This window comes from Pseudorca crassidens, chromosome 4 (genome assembly GCF_039906515.1).
Source record: "Pseudorca crassidens isolate mPseCra1 chromosome 4, mPseCra1.hap1, whole genome shotgun sequence".
In the NCBI taxonomy this organism is placed as follows: domain Eukaryota; kingdom Metazoa; phylum Chordata; class Mammalia; order Artiodactyla; family Delphinidae; genus Pseudorca; species Pseudorca crassidens.
In genome coordinates this window covers 3,707,638-3,724,225 of record NC_090299.1, presented here as the reverse complement: position 1 = coordinate 3,724,225, position 16,588 = coordinate 3,707,638, and the positions used below count along the sequence as shown (strand labels likewise).

At 57.5% G+C, this 16,588-nt stretch overlaps 1 protein-coding gene across 3 annotated transcripts in view; it reads left to right on the top strand.

The window, feature by feature from the left end:
- The window catches only part of SORCS2 (sortilin related VPS10 domain containing receptor 2), a 485,797-nt gene that overhangs the window by 431,729 nt on the left and 37,480 nt on the right, over positions 1 to 16,588 (top strand). For all 3 annotated transcript variants that reach the window (XM_067735018.1, XM_067735020.1, XM_067735019.1), the window contains 4 exons: positions 1,427 to 1,529; positions 9,507 to 9,583; positions 15,234 to 15,325; positions 16,253 to 16,360. In XM_067735018.1, the coding sequence (XP_067591119.1) occupies positions 1,427 to 1,529; positions 9,507 to 9,583; positions 15,234 to 15,325; positions 16,253 to 16,360 (380 nt within the window). The remainder of the gene's footprint in view (positions 1 to 1,426; positions 1,530 to 9,506; positions 9,584 to 15,233; positions 15,326 to 16,252; positions 16,361 to 16,588) is intronic.

The following is a 16,588-nucleotide window of genomic DNA, read 5'->3' as shown; positions in this document are numbered from 1 at the left end:
CTGCCTCTATAGATTTCCCTGCACTAGACATTTCCTGTCAGTGGAACCGTACAGCATGTGATGCAACAAATACATTTTTTTAAAACTCTGGTGCAGACAAATAGAGCCCATCTCCCACTGGATCGGGCCCTGGTGGCGTCTGACCCAGATCCACATCCAACGTACTGATCGGTTCCATTTTTAACTTCAGATAATCTGTGTAAAACATACTCAGTTCACAGACCAGAAGCAAGTGTGAAAGAAACATAAACTGTAGAGAAAAAACATCTCTCGGATGGATTTCGGTAGACAGTAGAATACAGCAATGACAGTGGAGCTCTGCAATGACCCGGGAGGTGTGGGCGACAGGCAGCCCCGGCTAATGGCTGGCAGGTCACTGCCCGGTGCCGTGTCCGGTGGCCTGGAGGGAGCTGTGCGGAGACCTTGGGCCTTGTCCCGTGCCCTTGTGGTCTGTTGTGGATGTGACAGAGGGATTGTGGCCTTGAGTCACCGAGGCCAGGGGAGAGGAGACTCGGGAAGGTCAGTCCAGAGGACACATCATTCTCAGCTCGTCTGTTCCCCCAGGATCCCCCAGCCCCAGCCAGGGGAGCTGGCTGTGGCCTCTGCCATCTCAACAGAGGGTGGGGCTGCAGGCAGCTGGGGTGGAGACAGATGAGGGGTGTGGCAGCACCGGGCAGGAAACAGCTGGTGCTTCCTCGTTCTGGGGGCTGCTGGCCCAGTTTGCCTGGAAGTACCAGACCGGCCACGGGGCTCAGAGCATGGACTTTGGAACCAGGCAGCCTCAGCTGTGGTCCCAGCCCCACCACTGCCCTGGCAAGTTGCTGGTAAAGTACTGGTGCCGGCCCAGAGGCAGCGGAACAGCAACGTGAGTTGCCGTTGGATGTCTTATTACAACCAGTGTCTCTGCCCCTCCAGCCAGGGCACCAGCCGGGGCTGCGTCAGGGTTGCACTGATGCTCGTGAGTAAACTGGGCTCTAGCGTGCCTACCTTACCCCCTGACTCTCCCATAGGGCGCAGGGCTTACGGGGTGTCCCGCAGCTGTCGCCCGATGCCCAGGCTACCGTGGTCACCTAAGAGGCCCCCAGTAAATGTTCTGGGCGGATGAATGAATGAATGAATGAACGTGGGCATGGACCGTGCAGTCTCCCTCCCGGAGTCCCGTTCTGCAGCCCAGCTCCGCACTCAGGAGCCACGTTGGGGAGCCCACCCTCCAGCACCCAGGCTGGGAGAACCCTCCACTGGAGAAGCCCACCTGGCTGCCAGCCTCCAAGCCTCCTTCTGCCCTCCCCCGACCCCTCTGAAGCACTCCTGACCCTACCTTCACGGCCAAAAAGCCACAGGGGTGGATTCAGCCTCGGCCTTACCTTTTCTCAGGTCACTTCTCCCTCCCAAGTGCTGACCGTGGCTCCCTCTCTCCCCTCCGCAGCCGGACTGCCACCTGCACCTGCATCTGCGCTGGGCCGACAACCCCTACGTGTCAGGCACTGTGCACACCAAGGACACCGCCCCCGGCCTCATCATGGGCGCAGGTAAGAGGTTGCCATTACTGTCAGGAGCCATCACTGCCTGCAGGACGCTCCAGTTTCAAGGGTAGAACTTGATGGTCACGGGCCTGGGGCCATGGTGTATCCACTGGGGGCAGTGCCACAGTACCTCCAGGAAGCCAGCTCACCTGGCACATCACCCTGAGGGGTGATTGCATAGCCCAGAGTGGGCACCTGTTATGCGTTGACTAATGAAAGGTGGATGGATGATGGATGGAAGGATGGATGGATGGATGGAAGGAAGGATGGTTGGATGGAAGGATGGATGGATGGATGGAAGGAAGGAAGGATGGATGGATGGAAGGATGGATGGATGGAAGGATGGAAGGATGGAAGGATGGATGGATGGATGGATGGAAGGATGGTTGGATGGAAGGATGGATGGATGGATGGAAGGATGGAAGGATGGATGGATAGACGGAAGGATGGATGGATGGATGGAAGGATGGATGGATGGAAGGATGGACGGATGGATGGAAGGATGGATGGATGGATGGATGGATGGATGGATGGAAGGAAGGATGGATGGATGGATGGATGGATGTGTAGATGGATGGGTGGGAGGATGGATGGATGGATGGAAGGAAGGAAGGATGGATGGATGGAAGGATGGATGGATGGATGGAAGGAAGGAAGGATGGATGGATGGATGGATGGATGGAAGGAAGGATGGATGGATGGATGGATGGGTGGATGGATGGAAGGATGGATGGATGGATGGAAGGATGGAAGGATGGATGGATAGATGGAAGGATGGATGGATGGATGGATGGAAGGATGGTTGGATGGAAGGATGGATGGATGGAAGGAAGGATGGATGGATGGAAGGAAGGATGGATGGATGGATGGAAGGATGGATGGATGGATGGATGGATGGATGGGTAGATGGATGGGTGGGAGGATGGGTGAAAGGAAAATTGGATAGTTGAAAGAATGGATAGTCAGATGGCCCAATGGAAGAATGGATAACAAAATGGCTAATGAATACATAGAAGGATGGATGGGTGGGTGGATGGATAGATGGACAGGAGGACAATTTGCATCATGGTTGACTTTTATTGGTCCCTAAAGAAGGTTCTAGTTTAGTGGGGGAGAGAGAGACACATATACAACTAACATAAGGGGGAAAAAAAGAAGTATACATTGTGATTGTGTCTGTCTACTCCATTAAACTAGAACCTTCTTCAGGTATCACTAAATGTATGCTGATCTAAGAAAACTCTAAAATAAGGTTTATGTGAGTTAGAAGAATCATTCCAAATAAAATCACATGTTTTACAAGTCCATTGCCAGGTAGCGGCTGGCGTCTGGTTTTCCTTTTACCCATCAGCGTGGGGATAGCCTCACCAGCTCTCAGCAGCTAAGGCCGGGGAAGTGTCCCTGATGCCATGGAGACAAAGGCGGGGAGGACAGGACCGTGTGCGTCGTGTCCACAGTCGCTATGGTGGCCCTTTCTCCCCGGCCAGGCCCTGAACTCTTCTAATCACCATGACAACCCTGAGAGGTCAGTACCCCTACTTTATGGAGCCCAAGGAGAGGGAAGACTTGCCCACAACTTGCAAGGTGCCAACAGGAAGCTTGAGACCCACCCCAGGCTCCTCAGGGAAGGGCAGCCCCAGCCCCAGGAGGGGCTGCTGTGCCCCTTGAACCTGCAGTAGGCAAGGCTCTGGGGCGGGCCCATCAGGCCCGCCACTCATCCGGGCTGTGGAACGGCCAGGCTGAGGCTCTGGACAGCCAGGGTGCAGATGGGGCGAGTGGCAGTCGGAGAGACAGTGTCTCTGCCCATCGCACGGGAGGGACCACCAAGGCCTGGGCCGGGGCTCACAGCTTCCTGAATCAGGGGCTCCCTCCCTCTGTCTACTCCAGCACCATCTGCGACCCGGAGGATTTGCGCCCCAGACCCTGAGCTGGATGATGCATCCGCCCCTTCAGCAGACGTATCCCAGCACTGAGGCCCTGGCCTGGCTGTGTGTGAGAGAGTGAATGAATGAATGAGTGAATGAGTGAATGAATAAATGAGTGGCCGTGCTGAGATGGCAGGAATGGCCTTCCAGGCAGAGGCGGGAACGTGTTTTTCAGAACGACCGAATCAGAGCCCATGAAGGGGTCAGGAGGTGAGATCCCCTGTCTGCTCTGTGGGTCTCTGATGGCGGGAGACCTTGGCTATCCGAGGGGCGTCTCCCGTTATCCTGGAGAGGTGGCTTTCCAGTAGGGGAGCGAGCGACACAACCAGACAGAGAAGACTGCAAGTAAAGCCTTTCATCTTCTGAGCGCCCTTCTGTTCATCTGCGGCCCCGGGGGTCTTCGTCAATGACTGCGATTGGGGCGGGGTCTGCCCGCTTCAATGACGGACGTGTGTCAATCGATGAAAAATCACACATCAGCCTCGATTTCAGTGCAGCTCATGGGGCTCCTGGTCCCATGCAGGGACGGGCTGGGTCGCCCATGTCGGGCACCCCCTGTCTTGTGGACTCTGTTCCCTGGACCTGAAGGCGATAGTGTATTTTTTTTTTAACATCTTTATTGGAGTATAATTGCCTTACAGTGGTGTGTTAGTTTCTGCTGTATCACAGAGTGAATCAGCTATACATATACATATATCCCCATATCCCCTCCCTCTTGTGTCTCCCTCCCACCCTCCCTATCCTACCTGGCGTGGACATATATACACTACCAAATATAAAATAGATAGCTGGTGGGAAGCGGCCGCATAGCACAGGGAGATGAGCTCAATGGTGTATTTAAAATGCATGTTCGTGATGGGTTGAAACCCCAAATTCTTGACCAAAGTACAAAAGGCGGAATTTCAAATGTTTCCACCGCTCAACGGCCTTGAAAGCTCTGGACGACCATTCCAGCCCCCCAGGGATGCTGTGAGGATCTGCAGGAGGTTCACTTCATTGTATGCCAGTCACACGGAGAGCGGGGAGCGGAGGGGGTGACCTGGCAGCCTCCCTCCCTCTCACTGTCCCCCCAGGGGCAGGATGCTACATTTATATTTCATTCTGCTGCTTTTTCATCCCACCCTGGCTCTCCTGAGACGGATCCACCCGTGCAATGTGGGCCAACTGAGGTGTAAACGTTTTACATCCTCCGCTCCCGCCCTGAGCGTCTGCTGGGAACAGAGGGGAAGGTGGAATGAGCTGGGCTCCCTCGGTCACCGCTGCGGCCGCCGAGCGGGGACCAGTTTCCCACTGGTGGTCCCCACAGCGGGCTGGACGACGTGGCAGGAGCAGTGGGGCCACGTGACGGCCTGTGCCTGGCTCAGCTTCCCGAGGCAGCCATGGGCGATGGCCGCCTGTTTCCAGGGAGTCTCTCTCCTGATCTCCCCGCCATCCATCCCTCATTCCGCCCTGAGGCAGGCAGGTGGGAGTTACGAGCCCCAGGTTCTGCCACCTCCAGCTGCGGAGCCTTGGGCATTTACTGGACCCTCTGAGCCTCAGCTTCCTCACCTGCAAAACAGAGGATGAAACTCCATCATAAGGCTGATCTGGGGATCAGGTAGAAAGCATCCACACCAGGTGTGTTCTACAGGTGGCCCTGTCATTTGAACAGTGTCTGGACATCACTGCCCTTCTACTGGGGACCTGCCCTCCGGTTCAGTGGACAGAGGCCAGACCCACAGATGGAGGTGGAAAATGGAGCCATGAATCCAATGAGAAAGGGAAAAGGATGGTTCAAGAAGCAAAGACCAGGGGCTTCCCTGGTGGCGCAGTGGTTGGGAGTCCGCCTGCCGATGCAGGGGACACGGGTTCGTGCCCCTGTCCAGGAAGATCCCACATGCCGCGGAGCGGCTGGGCCCGTGAGCCATGGCCGCTGAGCCTGCGCGTCCGGAGCCTGTGCTCCGCAACAGGAGAGGCCACAGCAATGAGCGGCCCGCATACCGAAAAAAAAAAAAAAAGACCGGAACTCGAGCTTCTAACTGCCAGGGTCTAGAAACAGCCATAGTGAACCCAGAAATAAACCCAGCGGCCGAGAGTGGCAGCTGGAATGTTCTTCCTGACTGGGCGTGTCAAGGGGATGCGTTCTGCAGAGGTAGCAAATCACAGACGGATGGCTGAGACAGAGGGCACCGGGCCCGATTCTGACCTGGGCCTTTCCAAGCTCTTGCCCTGGGGCTCTACATCTCCCTGAGCCTCCGTTTCTTCATCTGTGAAATGAGGGTAATAATCTCGGACTTGGGGGCACTGAAAGGTCTGATGCAGGTGGAAGGCCCTCCCTTCCCCACTGCCCTGCGCCCGTCCTGGGCCACCGCGCAGCACACGCTGCTTCCGGCTCCTCGTCTGGACGTGAACCCTCAGGACCACACAGAGCACAGGCTGCAAACGCTTCCCGGACCCCGGCTCTGACAGTCACGTGACTGAAAAAACCTTGAGGGGCCTGGACGGGATGCTCGGAGCACCCCCGCCCGCTCTGTGCCTGGAAGACCCCCGGGGCTCCCGGGAGGAGCCCAGCCTGCCGGCCCTCCTGCAGAGTCCCTTCCCTCTGTGACTCAGCCAGTCGGGGACCCGTCAATCCCATCAATCAACCTCATCGATCCCAGATGAGAGGCCGAGGGCCGGGAGGAGGTCAAGAGCCGACCCGAGGCCCATCAGCCAGGCGGGGTCACCCGGGGCCTAGAAGCCGGGGACTTGGCAGCACCCGGAGGACCAGAGGGGCGGTCCCCTTACTCCTGCTCCAGCTGCCGCAGGGCTTGCTCCGCCACGTTGGGGGCCACGGTGAGGGGTCCTGGGGTGGGTCTTGTGCTGTCGCTTTGCTCTGTTCTGGCCCTGAGGCCTGAGCCACTCCGCAACCTGAAGACCGAGGAAGCAAGGAGAGGAAATGCAGTAAGTGAGCGCTTACTGTATACCAGGCCCTGAGAGCACAGAAGCGGGGTGGAGGGGTCGGGGTGTTGGGGGAGGAGGTCCAAGGAGACCCCAGAACAGCCCGGAGGGGACGTAGAGGGAGGCCTTTCTTAGTCGCATCCCCAGGCCTCAGTTTCCCCTCTGTAAAGTGAGGGCACCAGCTCCCGTGTTCCTGCAGAGCCTCCCACTCTGGTGGCCTGTGGATGCGTTCTGTGAATTTCCCCTTAATTTCCCCCAGTGGCTGTTAGGTGACCGGCAGCCTGACAGCCTTGGTAGACGGAACAAGGAAAACAGATTGCGTCACTCAAAAGACAGACATCGCACCCCTGAAATCGTGGACTATAAATTTGCCTGGGAAGTAGAGCTGACGCCATATCCTTTGCCGCACGGCTTCTGTATTTGCCGCGCGGGTCCTGGCGTCCCTGCTGGCATCTGGAAGGATGGAGAGATAAAGGGCTCGCCTTCCTTCCTCTGCCCACGCCCAGCTGTTGCGTTCATTCACTCATCTCCCTCTTTTCATTCAGCAGCCTTTCCTCAGCACCTTTAGGTGGCCAGGCGGGTAGAAGGGAACCCAGCTCAGTACCTGGCCCTCTGCCCCACCTCCCCTGACTGACCTCCCCTCCCACCTCCGTGCTGTCGCCAAGGCCGGTCCCTCTGCCTGGCACACCTGCCCCTTTCCCTTGGCCGGTGGCATTTGTCTTTTGAGGCACAGAGCAGAGGTCACTTCCTGCGGGAATCTCTCCTTGATTCCCCTCCTGCACGGGTCCGTTAGCTTTCCCTTCTCTGCTTTCACAGTTCCCTGGGCTCGCAGGCATCCTGGCTCTGTGCACAGATGCAGGGCATCCTTCTTCCCCGGCTAGGTTGAGAGCTCCCTGGGAGCAGGCACATGGTTACTCAGCTTGGATCCCTCACAGCTCAGCACGAGGCTGGGCAGAGAGCAGCCACTCAGCAAATGCTGATGAATGTGCAGCAGTGGGTGAGTGGGTGGAATTGATGAAAAAGAGATAGATGTGTGGATGGAGGGATGGCGGATGGACCGATGGATGGACGATAAATTAATGAAGGATGGATGGAGGGATGGTAGATGGATGGATGGATTGACGATAAATTAATGAAGGGTGGATGGAGGGATGGTAGATGGATGGATGGATGATAAATTAATGAAGGGTGGATGGAGGGATGGCGGATGGACCGATGGATGGACGATAAATTAATGAAGGATGGATGGAGGGATGGCGGATGGACCGATGGATGGACGGTAAATTAATGAAGGGTGGATGGAGGGATGGCGGATGGACCGATGGATGGAGGATAAATTAATGAAGGGTGGATGGAGGGATGGCGGATGGACCGATGGATGGATGATAAATTAATGAAGGATGGATGGAGGGATGGCGGATGGATGGATGGATGATAAATTAATGACGGATGGATGGATAGATGGACAGATGATAAATTAATGAAGGATGGATGGATGGATGGATGGATGGATGGATGGAAGATTTGGTGGTTGGTTGGACCTCAGAAAAAGGGCAGGTACGCAATCCCTCTGCCACTCTCCTTGGACTCACTTTGCCTCATCTATCTGAGGATAATCCGTCTCCTCTGGGATTTTCCAGTGACGTCTAAACTGGCTCTGGAAGAGAGGCTCCTGACAGCACCACGTGAATAAGTCTCCAAAGTGCAATTGGTGCACACGTTGCCCAGGTCAGGGGCTCCAGGAGAGAGTCCAGAATGGCTTCAGTGTTCTCATAACAGGTCCCCTTCATCCCGGAAGCTCAGGCCCCTGGTCCCTGCCATCATCGTGTGGTCACAGTGGAAGCCTGCCCAATCTGACCCATCAGAAAATCCCATTGTCCAAGACCCTTCCCAGAAGGCTGTTTAGGGGCATCCAGCCCAGCTCAGAGACCACCGAGACTGTCCCGCAGCTGCGTCTTCTAGGTGGCCATCTGCAGGGGTCCACTTAGGCTCGGTTTCCTATCTGTCAGCTGGAATCACCTTGGATGCTAAGTGGGGATTCTTCCCCCTCTGGCAGCAGCCCCAGGATTAAGTGCCAACCCCTCAGAGTGGCCTTCAAGGCTGGTGACCCACCTGCCAGGCTGGTATGGATTCCAGTGAACCAGGACCCAGGAGGATCCTCCTGGCTGCCCAGCTGGCTGGGGGCCTACCTCACCATCCTCCCAAACCTCCCCTCAACAGATATTTAATGAGCCCCTACTTTGTGCTTACGCTGCCTCCCGCCTGGACTGCCCCAGCCTGCCCTGGACCTGCCTCTGGCCTCCCCCGCACCCGGCCCCCAGGGGGCCTCCAGACGCAGGCCCAGCCATGTCTTGCCGCAGTTCCCGTCAGGGGCTGCCGTGTCCCCACACTGCTCACCTGGCCAGCATCCTCTCTAGCCTGTCCCCGACCCCCACTCCATGCATTTTCTTCCTGAATCACACTCGTCACCGTGGGTCCCCCTGAAGCCCCCAAGCTCTGCCTGCACCTGGGCTCAGCTGGAGCTGCCTGAGGCTGGCTTTCTCTGGGCAAAGTTAATCTTTTGTTGCTCAGACTAGGACCCGTAGTGGTGACAGCAGGCCCGTCATTATACAAGGAGGGCAGAGAGGGGCATCCGCCGGTGGCTTTGGTGCTGGAGGTGTAGACCCAGAGCACATCAGACACCAGCCTTCCCATCACTATACAAGGAGGGCAGAGAGGGGCATCCGCCGGTGGCTTTGGTGCTGGGAGGTGTAGACCCAGAGCACATCAGACACCAGCCTTCCCATCACTATACAAGGAGGGCAGAGAGGGGCATCCGCCGGTGCCTTTGGTGCTGGAGGTGTAGACCCAGAGCACATCAGACACCAGCCTTCCCATCACTATACAAGGAGGGCAGAGAGGGGCATCCGCCGGTGCCTTTGGTGCTGGAGGTGTAGACCCAGAGCACATCAGACACCAGCCTTCCCATCACTATACAAGGAGGGCAGAGAGGGGCATCCGCCGGTGGCTTTGGTGCTGGAGGTGTAGACCCAGAGCACAAGGCACCAACCTTCTGTGGGGACCTGGCTGCACTCAGACCTTGGTAAGGGGGAGAGTGGCCGGTCCTAAGAGCAACCCTGCCACTTTGCTTCCGGACCAGGTAACCTGGGCTCCCAGCTTGTGGAATATAAAGAAGAAATGTACATCACCTCAGACTGTGGGCACACCTGGAGGCAGGTAAGGTGGCAGGGAGGGGCCCGGAGCCCACCGTGCTCGCTCCGCCGAGGCTCCTGGGAGAGTCTGTTCTCTCATCCCCTCCCTCCCAGAGGAGTTCTGAGGAACGCTTCTTCATCTTCCCCGGCCAGAGGGGCTGCACACGGCTCCCTTTAGCAGATGTTACATCACCATCTGTGAAAAGAGAGCCCAGGCCAGGCTGCCCACACCGCTGCTGTTCTTTCAGCAGCCACTGCTGGAGAGTTCCAGACCTGACGCATCTTCCCACGGTCAGACAGGTTACCGTGAACATCGAAGCGATGGGGATCAGTGCCAGGGACGGGCTGGGGGTGCTTTCCGGCAGGAAGCCACATGGGGACTCAGAAGGTTGGCTGAGCCCAAAGGCCAGGAAGTGGGGGCCCCGAGGACACCCCCCGGGTTCCTGGCAGGGGCAGCTGCTGAGTGGATGGCACAGACTTGGGAGAGAAATAGAAAGTGGGGAGGAGCAGGTTTTGGGGGGCCACGGCGAGTCTGGGTTGGGCCTCCTGGGACACATCCATGAGATGATGATTTGACGCTCAGTGTAGCCCGAGAAAAGGAAAAGCAGGAAAGGAAGAAGAAACAGGAGAAAGCAGTTATGCAGGGAACGGCCCCCAGCACTGGGGGTCGCACTGTGAGGACCCCTCCCTGCTGCGCCCACATGCGGCTCAAATTCTCAGACTGGAGGGCGGGATGCTGCCGGCCAGTGGGCGTCACGCAGAGCAGGGCGGGTGGGGAGCAAAGGCTGACGGTCCGGCGCCCTGTGCAGTCAGGTAGCCCAGGAGCCAAACCCACGCGCTCCGCCCCAGGAGAGGCCCCGTTGCCCTCTACCCTTGCTATTTCTTTCCAGCAAAAAAAAAGGCCTCATCTGGTCTGCCAGCTTCAGTGACAGTTTCTACTTTAACTGCTTAAGAAAATGCACTAAATTTTTGTGTGCATCTCCTCTTTCGGTGGATGTAAGAAGCTCTGTTTTCAGGTCAATTTTTTGCACCCCTGAGTATCCCACTTAGAGCCCCCTGCCCAGGTACCACACTGGACAACTATGTTAACCCCCAAATTGTGAAGCTCACCTGTACCCTGGGTTTAAAGCCTGGTGTTTTTAATAATATGCAAGGAACAAGGAATTTTGAAAAGGGCAAAAGAGATCTATTGTGTTATAATAGTCCTATTTCACTAAAACTAGTGAAACATGTCTAAACTTTCTTAAAGGTCACCACCTGTCCACTGATTAGAGAAACCGCCCCCCTGCTCCTGGCTTGTTAGACTTTACAGACCAGGTGAAACAGAAGAGAAAGGTATTCACGGTGGCCACTTTTGTCAAGCAATTTGCTTAGGCTTCAAACTTGGGAACTTGTCAGAATTAAATGGGAGAATGTCTGTTCAAGACTGAGCTGAGGTACCCATTTCTTCCCCAGTGATGGGGGAGGGGTGGGGGAATGGGGGGGCTCGGGTGCTTGGCAGGGGAGAGGGGGGTGCCCGTGTGTGCGTGTGCGTGTCAGGGGGAGGGCGATTACTGGTGGGGGGCAGTAGGCAGAGGCCAGGGTGGGACAAAGGCACGAAGGCCAGACGACCAGGTGAGCTCAGGCCGGTTTGTCAAGGATGCGATGAGCTGTCTCTACAGGAAAACTCTTAGAATGTGAATTACAAATAACACTGTGCATGATGCCTAAGGGACGTATCATTTTATTTTATTTTATTTATTTTTTGGGGGGAGGATGTATCATTTTAAAAACATGACTTCCCTGGAATGATCAAAACATAGAACACATTTAAGGAGCCCCCTCAGAACTCAGGGTGTGGGAGAGAAAGGATTGGGGGACCCCTGCCTAGGCGATGGTCAAGGCACAGAAAACCATAGCAAAGGATGTGCAAAGACCCTGTGGTCCAGTGGTGGGTGTTGGAGCCCCCTTGTTTCTGAGTCCCAAGCTAACGAGAGTGGAGTTGCCCATGGGGGTCCCCTGGGATGGCTGGGAGGCACCCCATCTCCTCAGTGGATGGACAGGACAAATGCCCCCCTGCCTGTCCTTGCGGGAGGAGGGTGCAAAGCATGTGGGGTCTGAGCACAAGTGAGGGTTGTGCCCACGTTCGGGGCCGCGCCCCGGGGCTAAATCCTGCTTGGGAGCAATCCCAGGACCCACTTCCGGCTCACCGTTCATGTACCACCCCTGCAGATCTCCCCAGGAAGGGAAGCGGGTTAGGCCCCCGGTGGAGTGGGGAGGAGGGCTCCCACCGGGCGGGTGGGCAGAGGCCTCTGCAAGTTCAAAGGCAGAGAGGGATGTGCTTGCGGCATGCCATGTGCCTCTAGGACCACGTCGCGGGACCCAGCGTGGTTTCCGCCACCCTGCCCGGCAGCCCGGAGGTCCCGGGAGGGATTCTAGCTTCTCCTTGAATAATCCCCGGGACAGAGAGCTCACTGTTTCCTGGAGGAGAAGACTGTCTCCTTGCTTCACCTCCCCCGCCCCCCTCAGCGTCCCTCCCCCAGGAAGCTTCTAAAAGGGGAATCTGTTCCCCTCACTCCCCAAGTAAACCTCGGTGTCCCCCACCATCTACGGGAGTGTAGACCATCGGCTGACCCACGCCAGCCCACCCACGGGCCGCTCCATCTGCCCGCAGTTCCAGCCCCAGCAAACAGCTCGTGCCCCCCTCCACTTGGCCACACTGCTGTCTGTAACCTCCTCTGCACACACTGTTTCCCCGCCCGTAATGCCCTTGCCCCGCCCAATGCGCTGTGACACCCCCGCCCCCACCCCCGGGGTGCCCACCGGCTCAGGTCTCGAGTTGAACTGGAGCACATGATTCACCCCCAGAACACGGACTGGGAGCCCTGTACTGTGGCAGAACCTGGGCTGGGCAGAGAGGGTGGGTTCGATGGGCTGCTTGTTGGTATCCGAGTGGGCGAGTCACTGGGTGGAGGTGGTCTGTCTCCTTGCGGGGGGCGGGCGGGGGGCAGGTGTTTCCCTGGGCTATGAATTTCTGGGGTGTTAAGCTTTCATTTCTACCTCTGGATCCCAGGACCCAGACAGAGGACATGAAACACTGGGTGTGTCTGACGGGTGGAGAGACGGGGAGGGGAATTGTGCAAAGTTCTTCCCCATGATACCTAAATCCGCACGACGTCACCTCCCTCATCCAGGAGGTGCTATCTGAGATAACGTAGCCGCAGGCAGCACACTTATCCAGAGTGCCACCCAGAGCACCTGCCAGAGCTTAGGACACCCTGGCCCAGGGACTCCTCTGACCCCGGCAGGCGCGGCCATGGAATCTGCGGGGAGGGAGATGCAGGGGTGGATCCGGGAGGCCCCAAGCTAGTGCTCTGGGCCCTCACCCCACCCTGAGACCTCGTCACTCGCAGGTCACAGATCCTCCTCCAGCTGAAAATGTCCTGCTCGTGGCGACAGCAGCTCCTGGTGGATGCGGCCCGCGGTCCATCAGAGACCTGGGGTCTCTACCCTAGCGCTGCCAGTTGCTAGCTATGTGGCCGCAGGCAAGTCGCTGTGTGTCTCTGAGCCTCTGGTCTCTTTGGAAAATGGGGAAGTGACCTCTGAGCGTGGTTGCTATTAAACAAGGCTCTGTACGCACAGCAGAGGCCCCCGTGCCAGTCACCCAGTTCTCCCCTCCCCCGCATCAGACATGTTAAGGGCACAGTTCGCAGGTATCCAGGTCTCTTCCACCATTCTTCGTAAGGGACCTCTCCTCTTTAGTCAAGCCAGAAGGGTTTCCTAGAGAATTCCTGTGACCAGCGGGAAAGCCAGCAAGATGATGAGAAGGTGGAAATATCTGGGGAAGAGCTTTGCAGGCAGGGCACAGCATGTGCAAAGGGCCTGAGACGTGTTCAGGGAAAGGAGGCCAGGGTGACTGGTATACGGGAGGTGGGAGAGCGTGGGCAGGGGCCTCTCATACAGAGCCCCAATGACCAGGAGAGGGTGTGGATGTGATTCTAAGGGCCATGGGGGCCATTGGAAGGTTCTGGTGGGGTTAGGGGGTGTGGGGGTAATGGGATGTCAGGGCTGAGGGCTTGGCCTGGAGGCACCATCAGCTCTGCTGAAGTTCCCATTCCTAAGAGGTGAGGCCTCTGCTTGGGGTCCTCCCCAAGTGCCTCCCGCTGGCTCTGGAAAAACAGACATTCAAACAAAGGAAGACTCGAGATAGAAGATCAGGGGGAAGATGCTAGTTAATAGTTGTGTGGGTGTGTGTGGGGTTTTTTTAATGATTTCCCCGCTCCTGGTCGCTCATTGCTCTAGAACAGGGTCCCCGGGGTGTGGGAGCTTTCGGGGCTCTTTCTGCCGGGGCAAATGCAGATGCAGCCCTGGGTCTACATCTGCTTGGAGATGCACTTATTCCGGCCTCGCTCGGCACCAAGCCCTGCAGCAGCTGCCTCCCTGGCCCAGGAGGGGCCCCAGAGCCACAGACACGAAGGCCTAGCCAGGCCCCTGTGCGGAGCGGCTGACAGCCGTGAGCGCGCAGGCCCCGGCGAGGGGCTGTGGGTGTGGGGTCCTGGCTCCATCCCGTCTCCCCCTGAGTTTCCCTGCACCCCTGCTACAGAACCCACAGGCCTTGAGACGGTCAGACGGGGTGGGAGGTGAATGGGGCCCTGGCCCGCTGCAGGTGGTCGTGATGGGGCCACGTCCTGTAGATGAGGTTCAGGGTGGCAGGGAACGTGGCAGAGGACACTGGTGCCCTTCTCTGTGTGGAGTCAAGACCCAGGCTGGCCGTCTAGGTGTCTGTGTTCATGGAAGATCTAGAGGGGGACGCCCGGTGTCCTGGCAGGACTAAAGAGACATACCCGGCTCTGCCACCCACCGGCTCTGAGGCCTTGGCTCGGCCCCCACAGCTCCAAGCGTCAGCTTGCTCATCTGTAAAATGGGACCCCATCCCAGGGCTGTTTGCAGACAAGCGAGGCCACCAGAGGTATTTCCTCCCGCAAGAGCCCTGTCCAGGCCACTCGACCTTGTGTCCCCTGAGGACTTGGTGGAGGTTCACTCATTCACTCATTCATTCATTCATCCCCCACACACTCCCTGAGCACAGGCACCCCCAGCTGTGAGCTGAGGCATGTGCCGGGCCACAGAAAGGATTCAGAGGCAGGACCGGCCTTTGAGGAGCTCCCTGGCTGGAGGAAACAATGACAAATTAGTGCAGTAAGTGCTGGGGCAGGGGGCCCAGAGATGCTCCCCACCCAACCTGGCATCTGGGAGGGTTTCCTGAAGGAGGTGGCACATGGACTATCTTAAGGTCAAATAGAGGTTTGCTTTTACTGGTGATGATTATCCTAAATGCTTTTCTAAATTCCACTATTTCTCATCCTCACGTGTCGGCCTTTTTGGTGCATGCGTTTTTCCTTTAGGCAGGAACACCTGCAGTGTTTATTTTTCTCTCTTGTCAATGGTCTAGAAATCGCCATCTGCATCCATTCATCCCACACGTACTGAGTCTGGGTGGTTGGGGGAGCACGGAGATGGCCTGGGGACACCGGGAGCCCTCAGGCCAGCCCCGCCTCAGGGAACTGGACTCTGCTGCTGCCCCCCAGGCAGTGTGTCGGCAGTTCTGCCCCACTGGAGAGCGACCCCAGACCCTGAACAACCTCCGACCCTCCTCAGGGTCCCGCCCTCAGACCCCCACCTGCTGTCTTCCGCAGGTATTTCAGGAGGAGCATCACATCCTCTACCTGGACCACGGCGGCGTGATCGTGGCCATCAAGGACACCTCCATCCCCTTGAAAATCCTCAAGTAAGGCCATCAGGAGCCAGCACTGGGTGCAGGGTGGTAGGGGCTCTTTCTCCCCACCTGGGAACCCCTCAGAATAGTCCCCAGTCCCCCCCACCCAACAACTGCTTCTGGCCAGGCCTGGAGAGGTGAGGAAATGGGGAATGATGACCCAGCATGGTCGGGTGGGCCAGAGGGAAGCCTGGGGCTGTGAGGAGGCACCCACCCACCTCATCCTCGGGAAGCAGGGAGGGCTTCTCAGAGGAGGTGACTTTTATGCATGGACAGGAATTAGCTCAGTGGAGGAGGTGGGGTCAGAGAAGGAAGCCAGCAGCGTGTGCCCAGGTGAGAGTGGGGTTGGCATCAGCTTCAGACAGGTGAAGGTTTATTGTGGGGAAGTGAGGGCAGATATGAACTCTGGACTTGGAAGGCAGAGCTGGGAGAGCTGCCAGGAAGCCAGTATCACTTTAGTCTGAAAAAGATCTTTGTGCACTGCAGCTGGCTGTACTGATATGCCTCACTGAGAGACAGTAAGCTCCCATCAATGACCTGGCAAACCCTGGGCTGGCCTCGGGCATTGGGTGGGGCTGACCTGGATGTTTCCAAGGCCTGGATAACTGCAATTCAAGGGGTACAAAGCAGCTTGGGACCCAGACCACACACCCAGGACTCCTTGACTGTGGTGTCACCAAGCAGATGTGGATGCCATCTGCTGGTGGTGGGTGGCTGCTGTGACCTCCCAGGAGAGCGTGAGGTCAGGGATCCTCTTGTGGCCGAGACACTGGACTGGCCCTGGGGTTGGCCACTGCTCTTGCCTGTTTTCCCAGCCACCTCAGCTGGACAGCTCTCGTCCCTGGGCATGGGCAGGGCTGGGTCCAGCAAGGCAGCTCGTCCTGGACACAGGATGTGTTCCCACCTGCCCCGAGGTGGTGACTCCCCTTCTCTCGGCAGGTTCAGTGTGGACGAGGGCCTCACCTGGAGCACGCACAATTTCACCAGCACCTCCGTGTTTGTGGACGGGCTGCTGAGTGAGCCGGGGGACGAGACGCTGGTCATGACGTGAGTGCCCATGGGAGGTGGGCAGGCAGGTCAGAGCCGAACCCCAGGCGGGCCATGGCGGAGGGCCACTGTGGGCCTTGCTGCTCTAGGCAGGTTCAACACTGACCCCCAGCCTCCTCGCTTTGACCTCCATCTTCACACCTGCTTCCTTATCTCTTACCATCTACTGTTTCCTCTCATCCTCAGCCACCGGGAAGTGGCCACTCTGTCCTTAGGGACATTTGTCAC